A 19,879-nucleotide genomic window follows, 5' to 3' on the forward strand; every position below is an offset into this window, starting at 1 on the left:
TGTTTTTTTTGACGTTGCTTAACAATTTGTGTTAGTGGACAGACCTCTCTACTGACCAGTCAAATGCCTCTGTGTATAATGTGCAATAGTTCACCTGTTTAAGTGAAGGATAAAAATATTCTCTTTATTTTACACTATATTTTATACATTGTTTTTACCTCAACACCATTTTATAAATTAAAATAACAGTAACCACCTGTAATATCATGTAACTTAAATATAATGTGTAACAACCTGAAATGGCAATTCAAATGTAATGCACTGTATGTAACTCAAAAGTAATCCAATTTGTAAAAACCTGTAATAACATGCAACTGAAATGCGTAAAAATGTGTATTAACATGTAACACAAACGCAAGTGAACTCAAATGTAACACAATTTGTAACAATCTACAAGTAACTCAAAAGTAAAGCAATTTGTAACAACCTGTAATAAGGTGTAACTCATGTGTAATGTCTAACATGCTGAAATGATGCGTCATTCAAATGTAATCTACTATGCACCAACCTGTATCATGTTGATTAAAAGTTATTAAAAACCTGTAACATGTAACTGAAATTGAATGCACTGTGCGACAACCTGTAGTAACAGTTCACACAAATGGTGATGTTATGTGTGACAACCTTAAACCACAAATGTTATAACAAGAAACTCAAATGTAATTGTCGTAGCGGCAGGTGCAGGAGCGGACCAAGGAATGCAGACTTGGGGCAATTTTACAGTGTTTATTTACAGTTTGTGAAATAACAAGAGTCAATAGTTCATCAAACACCTGGGAGGCAAACCAGGCGGGCGGAGTGGTGAGCAGGAACGGAAAAAAACAGGACCGGACGAGGACAGGATCGGGCACGGGACCATAGCAAGCCAAGCGGTGGTAGTCCAGAGCAGACAGGGAGACAACCAGGGTCGGAGCGGGACAGGACCGGAGACGAGACCAGGGAGGGCTGAGCAGGAGTAATCCAGAGAGCGGGAGCCAGGGCAGGAGACGGGAAGCAAGACGGAGACCAAGACAGGACAGGAGGTGAAGACAAGGGATGGACTGTACCGGAGCTGGAGCACAGGGCCAGGAGCAGGAACGAGCGAGAGAGCAGGAATGTTTACACACGGACGGTCTGGCTCCAAGTGTCTTCTGCCGAGCCCTCATATACTCGACAGCAGGTGGTGATGATTGCGGTAATGCGCCCCAGGTGCGCACGGGAGGAGTAGGAACTCCGCCCAGCTCCGGATTCGGACAGGTAGGGGAGGGGGAGAGCACACAGGGAGACAGACAATGCAGGCATCATGACAGTAATGTAATTTGTAACAAACAACAACCTGTAATTCAAATATAATTTAATTTGTAACAACTTGTAATAATGTGTAACCCAAATATAATGCAGTGTATAACAAGTCTGGTAAAACATGTAACAAACTACACCATATAATTCAAATATCTTGCACGGTGTAACCATCTGTAATAACATGACTCATAACTCATGTAATGCAATGTAATAACATGTAATAATATGTAATCAAGCAACAGCATCTAATAACATGTAATTCCAATGTAACACACTTTCAACAACATGTAACCCAGGGGCGTCAAACACATTTTCACCGAGGGCCACATCAGCAAAATGTCTGCTCTCAAAAGGCCAAATGTAAAATAAATCTAACTACTTTTTAAACTTGTTGATTATCTATTTCTGTATTTATTACTTATTTAAGTTACAAATGTTGTATATGCATTTTCCTAGATGTAAAAATATGGCTGTGTAACTGTATCTCCTGATAAAATGACATTTTAAAACCATCATACCTTTTAATTTACCCTGTCGAGGGCCACATAAAATGATGTAGAGGGCCACATTTGGCCCACAGGCCTTGAGTTTGACACATGTGATGTAACCCATACGTAACTCACTGCGTAACAGCAAAATAACTAGTTTTATATAATATAACTTTTAAATGTAAAAAAAATACTACCTTGCTAAATTTAGTGCTGAATATTTCTTTATTGTCTAGGTGCAGATTTTGAATTGAAGCCCATCTCTGGATGCATTGTAATGACATGTGAATGGTTTCCTGGTTGTATATTGCGTCCGGACTTTGGCCTGACTGCTCCTTGTGCTCGGAGGGTTTTATGGTCCTTTTATGGTCCATGTCCCGCGGTGTCTGTGGGAAGACCTGGACAGCCCCTCTCCCACACGGCAACCAGATCAGATCATTCTTTTTAAGGTGTTATGCTTTATTTAGACATATTACCTACACTGCAAAAAATAAAAAATAAATAAAAAAATAAAAAGAATTGACTGAGTGACTGAATATTAAAGAGGATATATTGTGCTTGTGTCTCCTACAAAGTTATAATGTATGACAACTGTGGATCATTATCTTATAATTTGTACATTTTAAATCGCAATATTGATCTCAAAGGACTAAGTAAAAAAACTCAGTGAAAAACTGTGTTGCCCAAAGGGAGCTGATGTTGCAGTAAAGTCATTACTGCAAAGAGCTGCAAAGTCGTCTGCACCTCCTATTGATAGCTGCACATCGTGCTAGCGAGGGGCAGATTTTATTATTTTTTTCATTTGTACTAATATGACACTGTCGAATCCTATACATATCACTGATTAAGAAAATAAAGTAAGTACAGAGCAGGGCGTATGCTGATGGCGGTGAAAATGTGGGTTGATCGGAGCAATGATGTCTTGACGTCTTTCATATAATATAAAAATTCTCAGACATGCACAAATCACAATAACTACAACGTTGAGAGGGTAACTGAGAAGGGGAAACCACTAGAACATGATTAAAAACTTTCAATTTTGAATAGATCTGTTTTAAATTATTTGAAAATTTTTTGCACAGCTTCTTTAGATTTTTCTAACCTTTGAAAATACCAGCTTTTGTGCATAATTTAACATTTTGTTCTTCCAATTACATAAGCTTTCCCTAATGTTCAATTGTGTTCACCTACTGCTCCACCACTTCACCCAGTGTGGTTAAAGATTGGGTCAAACGCAGCAGACAAATCTCCGCATGGGGAGAATAAAGTATCTAGTCAAAGTGAACAGGAACTGCAGCTATTTGGCCTTGCACCAAAGTCCATTTTACCTAGAATCATGACATCAGCCGCTCTTCAGGGCTGCCTTCCTGTCTCCTGGAGCAGTCTGCTGGAGCTCCGCCACCAAGCAAACAAACAGCCTCATAAAGTCACTGCATATCCACAACCAAGACGAATAGAAGTCCCGACAGGTTCATAAAGACCAAACCCAAGGGAGGGGCCCATCGTGCAGGAAAATGGTTCATGTTCTGGCAATGCAACAGAAAATACAAAAAAAGCTGTTGATGTGATGTTAATAGGTCGCTTTCATGTGAAATATTCTAAAACACTTACATTTTAAAATTAAGATCAGAAGTCTTTGGTTGTAGTCAAAGTAACGTCTTAGATACAGATGTCTGTCTATTTTTTGGTTATGTGACAACTTAACATACTACAACAGATGGAATAAGTTTTACTATATTCTCTGTCAGCGCAACTTCATTGAAATAGTTTATTTAAAGCAACATAGTGTGTAACTTTCTGAGGTGGGACATTACCTTCATTTGGAAAGAAACATTTAAAACCATACTTCGGAACTTTCTCTATGGAGATAGACAAGTTTTATGCCATACTGTGGAAGATTATAGTCAAAGGAACAGTCAAGTTTGTGGAGATGCAAGCCCGATCACAGTAAGGACACAGGTTTTATACATTTCTCAAGACATTAAAAATATCCAAAAGGAAAAAGGAAGGAAAAAAAAGTTGTTTGTTGTTTTTTTTTTGTGTGGGTTTTTTTGTTTTTTTGTTTTTTTTTTGTATTTTGTTTTTTTTTTGTGTGTGTGTGTTTTTGTTTTTGTTTTTGACTAAACAGTTACATGATGGGGCTTTAATATAGAGGTAAAATTGGTGGTATTATTCCATTTAAAAAGCATTTAACCAGCAAGTAGGAGTAACAGACAACAGCAATGCTAAAAATATTGAAGCTCTATTTGGGAGTGATGAGGACAGGATGGATGGGATATGAACAGTGGAGGAAATGTTTAAAGATGCGTTCAACGGGAATATAAAATCAAGAGAAAGACAAAAGAGGACAGTCATGACATAGCTCACTCACTGCTCCTGACAAGTTGTCCCAGCAACTTTGAAGGAAAAGTAGAAGACAAATACATATACAGAAACAATGAACTCTTTCTTTGTTGTGATGTGATGCTGTGGACATGATAGAACTGAACAACACTTTATCACACATGTTTGATAAAGTCCTCATAAGGAATTTGAATCCATCCCTCAACCCGAGCCTAGGTACTGACACACGAATGACCCATGGATCAATTATAAAATCTGAGGTGGACCTGTACATTGTTACTGCTGAGAAAAAATCCTTACAGTCGAGAAAACGTTTTTAGCATAGAGCGCAATGTGAACACAAACTGCTCTGGTTTGGCTGACAGGGACCTACAGCTTTGAAAAAGGTTGGATTTTGTTTTCAACTATTTTCAAATCATAAACTTTTTCACAGCACAAATCGTCAATTGTTAGTCTCGCTCGCTCTGCTCCACTTTAGCTAGCTCTTGCTCTGATTGGTCAGAGTGGTCACATGGTACACTACTGTCCATGTTTGGTGTTCAGCCACTGGACGTACCACTGAGCTCGGCCATGTTTAAACCAAGGTCAGGAGTACCTTGCTGGAGGATCACTCTAAACTTTTGGTTTTACGGTCCTATAATGGTATAAAAAAACCTCAGATTTGAGTTTTGTTTCATTCTCAGATGTTTGAGTAACCATTTATTATTTGTCTCTTTACATCATCAAAACTCAAAATGCTCTGTTCCACCTTGTGACGTCATGAAGTGGTAGTATTTTTTATTTTTATTTTTTTTGTACTTTTAGATCAGTAGAGATTGGCAATTCCAGAGTTAAAATTATCCAAATGATTCTAGTGAAGGTGTGTGGAGTTTAAAAACACAGTGGAGCACTTCCTGTATCACCACATGACATCACGAGGTGGAACAAAGTGTTTTCAGTTTGAGAGAAGAACTCAGTCTAAATATGTAGGGTTTGTGTCTTAAACATGCGTGAATGAAACAAAACTCCAGGTATGTTTTTGATGAGGAAACAACATTATATCATTATATCAAAATGTGAAAACTCGACATTGAAAGGCCCCACTTGGTCTGGAAAATAAGCCCTCAAACTTTTGACTGTGAGTATGACCACTGTACAGCCAACAATTCAAACAGAACACTATTTAGTCTTCAAAAACGTAATAAACAAGTCATTTTTCCCTCAAAAGTGACTAACCCAAACCACATGCGAATTCTGATAACACCACGAGACACATTTACCATCAGACAGGAGGAAGATGGGAGGCGGGACAACACAATACTTGGCCTGCTTTCTGAAGGAAGTAAGAATAGGTCCATCTATCCAATCAAGAGCCTTCATCCGGGCTGGGGTCAGAAGATCTAGAACGAGTGGAGCAGATACTTCCTGGAGACCGAGGCCCACGCTAACTGCTAACGTCCTGTCTGAGAAGGTCCATAGACTGTATGCGTCGGTGGAGAGGTTCTTCCTGGCGTCGTGGGGGAGGTGGAGGGAGGTCATGGATCAACAGAAGAGAGGACTTCCTGGTCCCTTGATGTGGAAAGCATCAAAGAAACGCTGGAGATCTGAGCAGGTATGGGCTTCCTGGATTCATTCGTTACGTGCACTCAAGTGTGAGAATAAAATCATGTTGGGTCAAATGTCTATGGGGGTTACAGTAATATAAATAGCGTTAGAGTCTCAGGGCTAATGAATTTATCAAAACAAATGAACTGAATCACATTTTTTAATTCAAATTCAAATTTAAAGGTCCACTATGTAACTTTTAAGGTTGCTTTGTCTAGAATGTCCCACAGTATGGCATAAAATCTTTTCCATCTTCATGGAAATAAGCAGATGACTCCTCCAGGCCAAGTGACAGGTCAGATCTGAGAAGAGGCAATCATGTGTATGTCTCGCCTATAAGGTCAAAACAATATGACTGGGTATTTATCACATTGCGAGGACTAAAATCTGTATAGAACCTCAATTCATGGGAAAAGTGGGGACAATAAATAGGTCCCCATAACGCAGTTCCTTATTATTAGATCAAAAACATAGTGCACTTTGATGTAACTTTTCTGTTGGGGTTTTTTCCTTTTAAATTTATGTTATTATTTAAGAAATACCTTCAAAAAACATGTATGCTTATTTGAGCGTGGTCACCTCTCCGCAGGTCTGACCTGTAACTGCCTGGTGACATCAACCCCTTGTCTCCATGCAGTTAAATAAATGTAAAACTGTGGAACAGGCAAAGCTATAACATTTTCCCAGGGAGAGGCAGGTGGCAGACCCCCCACCAAAAAAGTAACATATAGTGGCCCTTTAAAGATCAGATATGGGATAAAATAGGTTAAAGTTAGAGTTTAGGTTGGTTAGGATCAGTCTCCAGGAAATTAGCCAATGTAATGTCCCCAAATAGCATGAAACCAAACATAATATGTCCTGGTCTGTGTTGGAATTGAACAACCAACTCTGTGGTTATAAGAAAACAATTGGCATTTCAAATCTATCCAGTTCAGATGTTCAGCCTTCAGTGCCAGTCCAGCCCTGACCTTACCTCACCATTACAATGAATAGTGGGAAAATCTCCAGTTTGGGAGAACGTTTTCTAACATGTTTACTAAAAGCATCTTTGCTCATGTTTCATCAAAAAAGTGTAACTAATTAATGTAACCATGACGATGTGAATGCACATAATGACATAGCTCAATTCCACAACAGTTGCCATGGTGACTGATAAATAAAGTTCAAACAATCTACTGCTTGTACTCATTTCTTTTTGTTTGATTTTATGTGTTTTAATCATGGCGTGATTTCATTTGGAAGCCACAGTACAGCTGAGCCCTAGACTGCACTGCACTGCTCTCTGCTGGACTTTTACTAGAAATGCAGTTTAGTTTAACCTTATTTAGATTCAATTTCATTCAACTTGTGCTGTAAAAGTGTCAGCTCCATAATAAGTGACACAAACCTACTTTTTAAATAAAACTCCATCCAGTTTCTTAACCCTTACCCGGGGCTAAGTTGTGGGGGCAGCAGTCTAAATATGGACTCCCAGCCTTCCCTCACCCCAGACACGTCCTCCAGCTCCTCCGGTGGGACCCCAAGGCGTTCGTAGTCCCTCCAGCGTGTGCCAGGTCTTCCTCTGGGCCTCCTCCATGTGGGAAAAGCCTGCAACACCTTCTCAGAGAGGTGTCCAGGAGGAACATATGCCTGAGCCACCTCAGCTGGTTCCTCTCGACCTGGAGGAGTAGTGACTCTACTCCGAGCTCCCCCTGTGTGAAATAAAACCCATTTACACAAAAAAAAGATAAGAAAGATTGATAATATAACCTACTCTACGCTAATTATGCACATGTATATAAAGTAGACCTTGCAATAACAAATTAAACTAATTTACTTTCATATAAGTAAGAAGGAAAATCTATTGGATACTGTTACCTATAAAAGTGTAAATTAAGTTTGTTCTTTGGTGTATTTATTTAAGAATTACATCTTTAATCTAAATTCTCTTCGCTACTGTAAGAAAACTGAGTGAACCGACTACAGAAGCCGACAATTTGGACAGTCACATGACATTTCGGAACCACAACTCCCATGAGGCCACAGCGCGCACCACAACAAACACGATCCGTGGAGAGCGTACGGTCCAACAGACACAACACACTGCGTAAAAGAGTGGACCCAGCGGCGCGTAACGATCACTTTCCCCTCATCCATGGAGCGAGTGCCCACTACGGACTACTTCTACAAACATGGCTAAGGACGCGGAGGTGGAGCGCATCGCCAAAAAACTGGACAAGATGGTGCACAAGAAGAACACGGTGGGTTGGACAGGGCGAGCAGCACACGCCGGCCGCTGCATCACCGCAAAAAAGTGCACAAAAGGCGGTCAGGTGATGGGGCCAGGGCGCGCTGAGAGGAAAAGAGGGTTCTGGAAAGGCATGCGCGCTTGGAATAGTCGAAAATAGACGAGCATAACACGTCAAAATGAAAAAAAAGATATGTCCGTTTTTTCTGCAAGTCGCATAAGAATTCGAGTACGTGCCAATTTGACTCCCACACCTTGAGTTAATTAAGTGTCATTGTGGCGTGCATGTGGCGTTTGGTTTTGCCATGAAAACAAGATCAAATTATAAGATACAAATATTGATTTATTTATTTTTTATGTTTTCGCAAAATATTTCAAGTAATATGGCATGCTGTTATTTATTTTATTTTTATTTTTTATTTTTTTGCCAATTAATGAATTTATTTTAAAAAGGTTTAGTCACTTACTAGAACTTGTATAAAAGATACTGATCCCTTTCTCCATTTGATGTTGATGAAATACTGACAATATTACTTATAAAGGCTAATCTGAAAATGATTAGGGTATTTTTAATTTGCAAAGCTGATTTTGTTTGTGTGTTTTGTTTTTGTTTTTGTTTTGTTTTTTCATTTTATTACATGTCAATTTAGTCAAATGTGATATAAAATGGTGATAACTTATTACAATACAGTATATTTTCTTTTTCTTATATAATTGCGTATTACATGTTAAACATTTGGCTGTGTTATAAGCTTTAAGGAACCTTATTTTTCACATTATAATATTACACTGTAATGAGTGGGTGAACCTACCTAGAATTGGAGTTAATATGATTAACTGAGATTTGGGAGCAGGACCACACCTCAACCTCCTACAGCTCACCTCAACCACACCTCTAATTCCCCTGGTGATGCTCTCACCATCTCCTCCTTAACTCCTGCTTGCAAATGCTATGTCATTGCTGTCTCACATCATTCTACGTCAGCGCTCATGTCACGTTGGCCCCTGCTGTCTCCACATTTGCTCATACTGTGTCATTGCCGCCTCATTGGCTCTTTCTGTACCATTCTCATTCCATTGCAATAATTCAACAGTTTGAGCCGTGCTTCCTCCAAGTGCTGGTCTTCATGCTTGTTCTTCCTGCCGTGGTCCCCATGCTGAAGTTCATGCCCTCTCAACTCTCAGTGCTGTGAGTGCACCTCTGAACATCTTCTCTCCAGTGAACGTCCCATTTCTTCCGTCAAGAGAGAAGGCCCTGGACATCAGTAGTTTCTTCATATCATTCTCAGCTCATTCTCCTTCAATTCTTCTCAAACTGCATTCTGGTCAAACTACAGCTCCTCCTCACTTCAACTATATTATTCTTATCATCCCAACAGTGCCCTTATCTCCTGAACAGTGCTGTATTCAGCACTTCTTTTCACGATAACGTGACTCTTAATGCAGCGTGCAAGTCATTGCACTTTTCTTGAATTGACTGGACTGATCCACAGCCTCCATCCTGTCTCTACACAAGCACCGCATCTATCCATATAATCAATAGATATCTTTATCGTGTACCATTGTTGTGGTGTGGTCTAGTGTAATATAGGTTATATAAGGACTTGTCCCTACATAGTTTTTAAGACTTTGTAAAGACTTGACCAAATGCAGCTCCAGTAGTCGGCTTGCTTTGGGCTAGTTGTTTTTATTTTTAGACAAACTCTTCCCTTGGGAAAATTACACATTTGCATTACACAGTGGAATTTTAAGAATTTACTAAATACAGAAACAGGAATTTCAGTTAAATCATTTTAACTAATACAATTTTGCAATGCAAGATGTGGATTGCAAATTGTAAATGGAAATATACCTTCACAATTCTGTGTGTATGTGTATATGTATAATATATAATTTTGCTTGACAGGATGGAGCTCTGGATTTGCTGCAAGAGCTAAAGAATATTAAGATGTCATTGGAGACACTGCAGGTAAAGTATTTTTTCTACATTTGTTTGGATTTCGACTTGTTTTTTGCAGGATGAAAAAGTACTCTAGAAACTGACTGAGCCGATCATTAAACTAGGAAGTATTTTGTGTTGCCCACTGTGGAACATAGATGGTGCCCCATGGGGAAAAGTAAATGAAGCTATTTGATAAAAAGTTCCACAAGGCTTTGTCATGACTTTGTTGGTATTACTGCATAACCAGAGCTTAGCTAGCTAAAAGACCTGGGAATAAACATGTTTATGTAAAAAAACAGTGGAGACTTTGAGCATGAATGAATGAACTTGTAGGTGTTTCACTAGATCCAATATTGGCTCCTCTCTTATTTCCTTATGCACACTGGTTTATACAGTTCTGGTTATACCTTTTGCAGTCGACGCGAGTGGGGATGTCTGTGAACGCTGTGAGGAAGCTCAGCTCAGATGAAGAGGTTCAGACTTTGGCCAAAGTTCTTATAAAATCCTGGAAGAAACTGATTGGTATGTGACGTTCATCGTAGCTTTGTCTCAATGGAGACATTATTGTTGGCATGGCATGTTCCTCTGTAGGGCATTAAGGCTTGGAGAGGCAAGTCCATTCACAGTAAGAATATATATATTTTTATTGCCTGGAAATATCCGGAAAACATGTAAAGTTAGCATTGTATAAATGTGAAAGAGATGCATTTAAGGCCATACTGTGTAATTTCCCACGCAAAGCATTGGAATAACATCACCATGGAGAAAAGTTACTTAGTGCAACATTGAAAACACAACTCTATTTTAATTTTTTATTTTTACAGAGATAAAACTATATTAAGTACTATATTTCAACACAAAATAATTTGTGATAAAGAATAATATTTAATAGGTTTATGTGTACTTGTTTGAGTTGTGGTCTATGCTGCATTGTGCTTTTGAGCAGCTTTTGAGCAAGTGAAAATGTACCATATAAATAAACAAGACTTTTACTTTGACTCTTTCTATGTTTCTTTTAGACAGTGCAGATAAAAAGTCAGAAGAAAAAGAGATGAAGGCTGAGCCCCTGGTGAGGTCTTCATCCACCTCTAAGGACGCAGGCCATGAGAAGAGGTTTGAATGTTAAATCTTTTCATATTCACAGTAATGTACATTTGAATAGTTTTACTTTTTTTTCCAGTCACAACGCCGAGGAGCCCCAGATGCCCTCCCCCTCCTCTCGCATGACGTCTTTCCCCCCGGCCCCAGTCACCACTGACAGCGTCCGCAACAAGTGCAGAGAACTGCTGGTGGCCGCTCTACAGACTGACGGTTAGCCTAAACAATCTTATACAGCTAATGTGAGAGAATCAATATTATTATTATCAAGTTTTTCTTCAAAGTGAATAGAAAACAAACGTATGTGTCTAGCTCATATGCTGGATGCTTGTCTTTGTGGAGATGGACATGTTTGATGCCATAATATGGGTTTGACAACTCCATGGAGATGCTATTGCTTTGCCTGGAATTTTCCAAAGTTACATAGTCGGTCTTTTAAATGTAAACTAATTGGAGAGGGGCCAAGGAGCCTGGGAAAACATGCAGTACCACAGGCCCAACATTGCCTAATGATTTCCTCTTGTGCTGTTACAGGAGACTACAAATCCTGTGGAGCTGATTGTGTACATCTTGCTGCACAAATTGAAGACCATATCCTCTCACATGTTATTGATAAATAATATGTAAAAATGTGATTGATTCACACATAACACAATCCCTGCATATTTAGGCTGAGTTCTTAAACAGAAAACTGTTTTACCTTATGATGTCATGTGGTAATACAGGAAGTGCTCCACTGTGTTTTTAAACTCCACACACCTTCACTAGAATCATTTGGATCATTTCAGCTTTGGAATTGCAAATCTTTGCTCAACAAAAGGTAAAAGGGAACTGTTAACTTAAACTACCACTTCATGACATCACAAGGCGGAACAGAGCATTTTGAGCTTTTAAGATGTAGACAGACTAATAATAAAGTGTTACTCAAATGTGTTAAATAAGAGTCAGATTGACATAATATAGGACCTTTAACGCAGCCTTCACAGATTTACCAGGAGTTTAAGTCCACAGACATGAAGTACAAGAGCCGCCTCCGGAGCCGGATTTCCAACCTGAAGGACCAGAAGAACCCGGACCTGCGGCGGAACGTTCTTTGTGGACACATTGGGCCCCAGCGCATCGCCAGCATGACGGCAGAGGTCAGGGATACACACATTCACTGTAGACAGACTGTACCTAATATTTTATCTGTTGCAAATATTTCATATGTAACTGTATCAATACCATATTTACATGTCATTGCACAGAATGATCCTGTGATCAAGAAGACAAAGTGTCTTTAGTCTGTTAAATAGTTATGATCTCTGATACTCATGGATCATTGTTTTATATTTAGGATATTTTATTATCATTATTGCTTTTACTTTATTGTTATTTAAAACAAGTTAATAATGGTTAATTAACTAGTTTGTTGACTTCAAAACACCCCTTTAGGGTGGGTCACTATAGGGAAAACAAATATAATATTGTCAAGTTTGCATAATATCTCTAAATTCACAGTATCATATTAGGTGTGATATTACAGTATTTCTGGCGACTCTTATGAGTGCTCAAACTGGCAAACAGTTGCTTTAGGGGAGTCCATGTGACTTTCATCACACAGACTCCACTAAAATGAGGAAAGAATCATTGTGTTTTACGTGACAAGTACTGTGGCAATTCTGGACAAAGACTTTGTACAAATTTATTAAGCCTTCCACACACTACAGGATTTTTCCTTTTTTTTTTTAAATGAGCAGCAAAAAGTGTAGACCAGACATGAGGAGAATTGGCTGAGATTTGAAATCTCAGCCAATTAAATTAAAAATCACAATGAGAATCTAGTTAGGTGATGCCCTCTGAAGTCGTTGAGAAGCACATTGGGCCCTAAATTGATCAAATTATCCTGCAGTGTGTGGTGGGTTTTAGAATAAAAATTTACAGAAACAAAATTACCATGGACACAAATAATCTTAAAAAATCATCTGTGTTTTTTTGTTGTTGTCTCAGGAGATGGCGAGTGCAGAACTGAAGCAGATGCGTGAAACCCTGACCAAAGAGTCGATCCGTGAGCACCAGCTGTCCAGAGTGGGTGGGACTGAGACCGACATGTTTGTGTGCAGCAAGTGTAAGGGCAAGAACTGCACCTACAACCAGGTAAATGACTGAGGTACACGCACATGTATAGATACTCGTATTATTCATGTTTTTTTAAATATCTTATTTAATCTTTTATTACAAAGATTTTTTATGCACCATGTGACACAGATGCAAATTTTAATACCCCACCATGTAACATTTTAGTAAAAAAACAAAAACAAAATAAAAGCATGCGTCTTTTTTGTTGTTGTTGTTGTTTTAAGATGTTTATATTGGACAGAAAATCTTCCACAAATATGTGTCCTTACCTGCGGGCTTGCATATCCACAAACCTGACTTTCATTATGACTCTCCATTGGAGAATTGTTCTGAAGCATGGTTTTTAATTTTCTATTTCTATGGATTCAGGTGGGTGACGTGGAACTTCCAGAAAGTTATGCAGAGTTGCTTTAAGCCCTTTTTAGCCAGAGACAATATTAAAGAGAGACAGGACAGTTCCTCTGATTAATGGGGACTGAGGGACTGCAGGGCGTCATGTGCGAAAAAAACATGCTTGTGTAGTCAATTACTGGGATCAAAGAATTTGAGTCGACTGTTCTTTTGTACCAACATAAATAATACATCCTTTATTTTGTAATGCTTAACAAATGGGGTTTCATGATTTTTTTTTTAATCTTTCTACCATGTTGTAACATTGTTCCCTCATCAAAAACATGCCTGAAGAGGTTTTATATGTCTTTATGTATGTTTGAGTATTTTAGCAATCTCTCCCAGGCCCTATTCGAACCCTCCTTATGATTCTGTGCAATGCTCAGCCCTATATCATCCATGCTCCTACACGACAATTCTCCATAAATATACTAAAATATGATACAAAACTGTACACAGCAACTTGACAAACCTGATACAATGTGCAGTAGTTTCATTAGTGGGATACACGCTGATTGCGTTGTCATAGTGCTCTGAAGGGGGAGTGTGTCTGTTCATGGGGAGCAAAGGGAGAGGAGACTCAGTAGTTTTACTTTTGTTTTAATACTCTAAACCATGTTAATATATTGATTTTGGCAAATATAGCATTTTCAATACACAATGTGTGATGTGTTGGCATATTCCATACCTCCTCTTGAAGTACATTCTCTATACTTCTGTCTCAGGTGCAGACTCGCAGTGCTGATGAGCCCATGACCACGTTCGTTGTGTGCAACAACTGCGGCAACAGATGGAAGGTAAACACACAAAATACAGGAATCAACAGAGAAATGGGATTTGACAGGTTTCAGTGGTTCAGTCAGGTTTGATTGATAGACAAAAAATAAAGAGAAAAACAACATTTATTTGAATCCATTTGCTTTATTTTATTAGTCTGAACATTTACATTTTAATTTTTTTAAATTCGAATATTAGTCTATTTATGCAAAAAGAAGTAAAACATGATATCACATTCACAGGGTAAATTATGCAACAGGGATTTTTATGAATGAATGGCCTATAGCAAACATAGTATTGCAGTAAACGGCAATGCCCACAAGAGGGCAGCAGAGACTGTCCATAAAGGCGCTTATTGCTTATTGCTCTGTCTACTGCCTGTAATCATGCGATGAAATGTCACAGTGAAATAATGGTCTAGTAACTGGAGACCTATTAACCATAAACTAGGGCAAAAACACTGAATTTTGTCATTAAATTCTTATCTCGCGTCCTACAAAGCCTCAAACTGTGGCCTCTCTAGTTGGATATTACAGCAGCAACACGTGGCCTCTATTGTCTAACTGTATTATTCCCCTCCCACTCCCACACACATGATTGGCTGTCCTTTTCTAACCCACCCCCTCACTGTTAACTTCCTCTTGACTCTGGGTCAAGGTGAGGAGACCAATTTAAGTGTTTGTGTTACCTGCAATAAGTTGTTCATGGTGCAGACCTGAGTTACTTTGATCATGACCTTAGATTACTGTTGATATGGCCTTAAGCCATAATGTTGTTTCGTCATATAAAAACATATTAAGGTGTCATTTTATTCTCACATGTTTAAGTAATCCTGCAAAGTTTTAGTTGAAATGACTCGATTCCTGAGTTTGTAAATATATACAACATCAGTAGAAATGATTTTTAAACATAAACAACCCTCTTTTTGTAATGGAGCATTGTCCCATAAGAGAAATACTTGGACCCAGTAAAATAATGAGCAAATTCAGAATGATAAAATTGACAAAAAAAAAAAAAAGAAAAAAAAAGAGAGATGTGTGTTTGCACAAGTAAAATCTATAGTGGTAGATAGTCTAGTGTGTCAGGACCGCACTAATCGAGACCAAGACGTGTCTCAGGACCCTGTGGTCTGAGATGAGACCAAGAGACTTGGTCTTGTCTCTGTCTCGATCCACAGAGACAAGACTGAGACCATGGCCCATTGAGACCAAATCGAGATCATCTTTGATAAATGTGTCATGATGACAGTAAAATGCAAATAAATGCAGAAAAGTGTTTTTTCACTTTGATTTATTTTTAAATAAATATCCATTTCCTGTGGTTAATGCTGACTGTACTGTACTGAAACACTCACACTGCCTCTTTTTGGACCCTCACCCACTGGTTCAAGCCAACTTCCACTTGCACTTGACAGAAAAGTGCTTCAAAATGAGTAGGATTTTAAGCATGTGTGTCAACACTTTTTTCACGCTCAGAACAGGAGTTATTTTCTTACTGGATATGCAGTGATATTTACCAGCCATTTACCATACGAAACGCACACTGTGACAAATACAATGCACTGGCACATTTTTATTAGACAAACTTCAGGTTTGATCTGTGTTTTGTCTTGCTCTTTTAATCTGTGCACCGTGAGGAGGTGAGGAGGGAGCCTATGTGCTACACACCAGGAGGACAGAGGGAAAAGGCGAGGAGCAGTGTGCTGACATGAGGCACATCAACAGGACATTTACAGGACAGGACATTTTAAAAATCCAAGTCTAACCTGTGCTGTGACAAAGGGATACGCTGTCATGGACATGCCACTGCACCGGGGCGTGTGTGTAGTGATGTGTAGTGATGTGCAGTGTGTGCTGGCTCCAAACAAGCGCACAGGCTGGAGTGACGAGACCTGTGTGGGTATGAGTTTATTGACGACAGCTGTGACTAATGAAATGTCATGGACTCGAGGTCTGACACTCAACAAGTCCGATCACAAGATCAAGACCGAGACCAAGACCATAAAAACCGTGATGAGACCAGCGTGTGGGTTTTATAGATTTACTGTGAATGCCATGCTAATATTGGTTGGTTTGTCTTGTTTTGCAGTTCTGTTGAAAATGCCAACTTTTCCTTCGAAGATGAACTGAAGTGACATGGATGAAAAACAACAAAAAATGTTTTTTTTTTTTTCTTTTGAATAAATTTTCAATAAATTATGAAGATGTAATGTATTATGGGAGAATGTGCCAGTTCTGATCAGTAATTCTTTATTTTCTAGGAAACACTTAGTTTATTTTTTGGATGTAGATAAAAGCCACATTAAAATTGTATTGTTGTATAATTGAGGCCTTGAACAGTGCCTTTCTTTGACAAACTTTGATGCCACATATTTTGCATTTCCTATTAAATTGCTCTTGGATTAAAAGATTTCTGTGTGTTTGTATGGAAAGAACAACACATTTTAATAGAATGAAGTTAAACTGTTCCACAATATTACATTACATTTTTTTTTTATCTATATATTTTTTTTCTTTCTTTTGCCTTGAAAAACATGTATCCTCACTGTGAGCCTCTCCTCTCCACAAATCTCATCTGTAACTTAGCCTTGTGGCATCACTTGCTTGTCTCCATGGAGACAGATCAGTTTAATGTCATACTGTGTAACAATCCAGGCAAACCAGTAACCTCTCCATTGAGACACACAGGTGGTGTACCCTGCCTCAACCAGAATAGTTTCAAATTTAGAAGATTAAAAAAAATAAAAATCTATAATTGCATTTTGTACTTGTCCAAATAAGTTCTCAGCAGATCCAGAGGTGGAGATGGCTGGAGAGCGGCTGAGGTACAGAATGCTCCATGTTTGTTGTGGAAACAGAGGTGAACTGTTCACTCTCACCTCAACTGAAGACAGAAGAGGCTCCACTACGACACAGTGCTATGTGTGATATAGGGATGGGGTTTACTCTCACGACACTGCTCTATGTGAGATGTATTTTAGTAACCAAACAGTCTGTGTTTTATAACAATACTGTGGGAAAAACCTGATATTGTGGAAATGCCAACACCAAATTGACCTGCTCTGTAAAAAGATAATGGAACATCTTCATGCATATGTTTTTAGATTAGGTGTATTGAAATATTAGTACTACTAATCACAGTAAAATATACAACATTTATAATGTTTTATTTATAACTAGATTGAAAACATATTTATGAGTATGGCGGGGAAAAGTAGTATAGCATTATACATCTTGTATTTATTAAATTATAGGTTCCTGCTAAAATACCTTTAAATATTAAAAAAGCTCATATTTCTATACTAGGGAATAGACTCGATACTCAATACTGATACCACAGTTATAATTTTTTTTAAAAACACTCTTTACACAGAGTGTCATTTTCAACATCACATCTGAGTCCTGTCTTTTCTATTCTCATGTGGGTTTATATCTGTGTAATCACTCAGTCGTGCAGGTAGACTCCATAGTGGTCATTTGCATATTCTGTCATTCTAAAGCTACTGAGGAAAGGTTCACATCTGTCCTGTGAATGTTTTTAGTACCTGCTCAAACAAGAATCTAGTTTGACACTCATTTTAGTATTGATTAGTATCTCATTTTTACTTCTGACAAACTGTGTGATCAGCTCATGTGATAGAGACATTTTTCCATCTTCACTTTCCCAGGAAAAATCAAGAAAGCAGAGTCGAGTTTTGCATTTGCTCATGCTCCAGCTGGAAATGTCTCTGCCCCAGCATCTCCTCAGGATGGTCTCCAGGACACAGCAGAGAAATATATATATTTTTAATTATCCTAACTAGAAGACTCCAAAATATGGGTCATGTGAGCAGACGACAGTAAACAAGTTTGTGTTTGCAGGAAAAACTAAAACACGGGAAAACTGAACTGTTGCCAACTTTTCTCTGTGTCAACAATAAGTAAAGTAGGGCAAAGATCACCAAGCTTCAGGGCAATGCAACGTACAGCCATAAAGTTCACCACATGGATTCAAATAAACATGGATATTATAGGAGTATAAGACAATGGTCCGCTATTACTGGCAGCAGTCCTTGTACCGCTTTTTGGGAAACACGTAAGGAACAGGCTAATACACAAGGAATAATGTGTCATAACACAACTGTGCAGATGACACTCAGATCTATGTCTCACTGCAGCAGGTGAATATGGACCAGTGGATTCACTCTGCCACTGCATCCAACAGATCAGTGTGTGGATGTGAAACAACTTTCTTCTGCTAAACTCAGACAAGACTGAAGTCATCATCTTTGACCCACAGAAACAGAGAGAAAGTGTCAGTAGTCACCTCCAGTCTCTCTCGCTCTAAAACCTTCAAATCAGGCTAGAAATCTAGGGGTAATAATGGACTCAGACTTGAACTTTAACAACCACATCAATGACATCTTGCAAAAAAGGTATACTGTTTAAACCAGACTTGGAGAGACTTATCCATGCATTTGTCTCCAGTAGGTTAGACTACTGTAACGTCCTGCTCACTGGCCTCTCCAAACGAGCCTTAACACAGCTGCAGTACATCCAGAACACTGCTGCTCGGGTCCTGACTAGAACCAGGAAGTACGAGCACATGTGTCCTGTGCTCAGGTCTCTGCACTGGCTCTTGTGGCTCAGAAAATAGACTTTAAAGCAGCTCTGCTTGTGAACAAGTCTCTCCACGAACCTGCACCAAAGTACATCTCCCACATGTTAGTGCCATATGAACCATCTCACACTCTGAGGACTTCAGGGACTGGCCTGGTGCCCAGAGTCAGGACTAAACATGGGGAATCAGCGTTTTAGTTTTATGCAGCTAAAACCTGGAACAGTCTTCCTGAAGATGTGAGACAGGCCTCTACTTTGACAATGTTTAAATCCAGGCTCAAAACAGTTCTGTTCAACTGTGCATACGACTGAAAGGGTTTTATTCTGCACTCTTCTCTTTAATGTTCATTTTATGATGGTTATTTGTGATTATTTATGTTTCGATTTGTCATATTGTGATTTGAATGTCTTGCCTTGAAAGTGTCCCTCCTTAACCTAAGCAGATGGTTAAAAAACAAACTGAAAGTAATAAAATTATATTAGTGATTTCTCTCATTCTCCATTCGTGGATAACAAAACTATTAAACATCTCCAAAAGTATATTTTTAAAAACATGTTATATTTATGTTATGCTTTTCTTTCTTTTTTTTACCTTTAAACCTTGTTATGTTTTCTCCTTATCAAAAACAAACCTGGAGTGGTATTTTTGCTTCATTCATGTTTGTTTCATTAATCCATGAATCCACAGTCATCCTCTGAGAGCTCAAAAATGCTCTGTTCACATATTGGTCATTTAGTTGCATCATAGATAAAAACTGCATAGTTTAAGTCCTTAAACCATCTCTGGAATCATTCTGCAGCAAACGGTGAAAAGGACTTCAGTTGTTTTCTTTCTAAATGTTAATTTAGCATTTTCCAGTTATTAACAGTAAAAATGTGAAATACTTATGTTCTTTAATATGATGAGGACGCACACACCTTACACTCATAATAATACACATTTTGACCAGAATTACAAATGTCCTTACTAATAAACAAAACACACAGCTCCATTGCATGTTCAAAGTTTCTGTTTATATATGTACAATTAAAA

The 19,879-nt window shown here is 38.5% G+C and overlaps 1 protein-coding gene across 1 annotated transcript; it reads left to right on the top strand.

The window, feature by feature from the left end:
• The first annotated feature begins 7,818 nt into the window (after window positions 1-7,818).
• Window positions 7,819-16,390, top strand: tcea2 (transcription elongation factor A (SII), 2). The gene is made up of 10 exons (XM_033969685.2): window positions 7,819-7,936; window positions 9,830-9,892; window positions 10,282-10,387; window positions 10,885-10,978; window positions 11,046-11,176; window positions 11,498-11,554; window positions 11,948-12,102; window positions 12,953-13,099; window positions 14,197-14,268; window positions 16,337-16,390. The coding sequence occupies exons 1-10, from the start codon at window positions 7,868-7,870 to the stop codon at window positions 16,343-16,345; spliced, it is 903 nt and encodes a 300-aa protein (XP_033825576.1). The 5' UTR covers window positions 7,819-7,867; the 3' UTR covers window positions 16,346-16,390.
• The last annotated feature ends 3,489 nt before the right edge of the window (window positions 16,391-19,879 follow it).

This window comes from Periophthalmus magnuspinnatus, chromosome 7 (genome assembly GCF_009829125.3).
Source record: "Periophthalmus magnuspinnatus isolate fPerMag1 chromosome 7, fPerMag1.2.pri, whole genome shotgun sequence".
Lineage (NCBI taxonomy): Eukaryota > Metazoa > Chordata > Actinopteri > Gobiiformes > Gobiidae > Periophthalmus > Periophthalmus magnuspinnatus.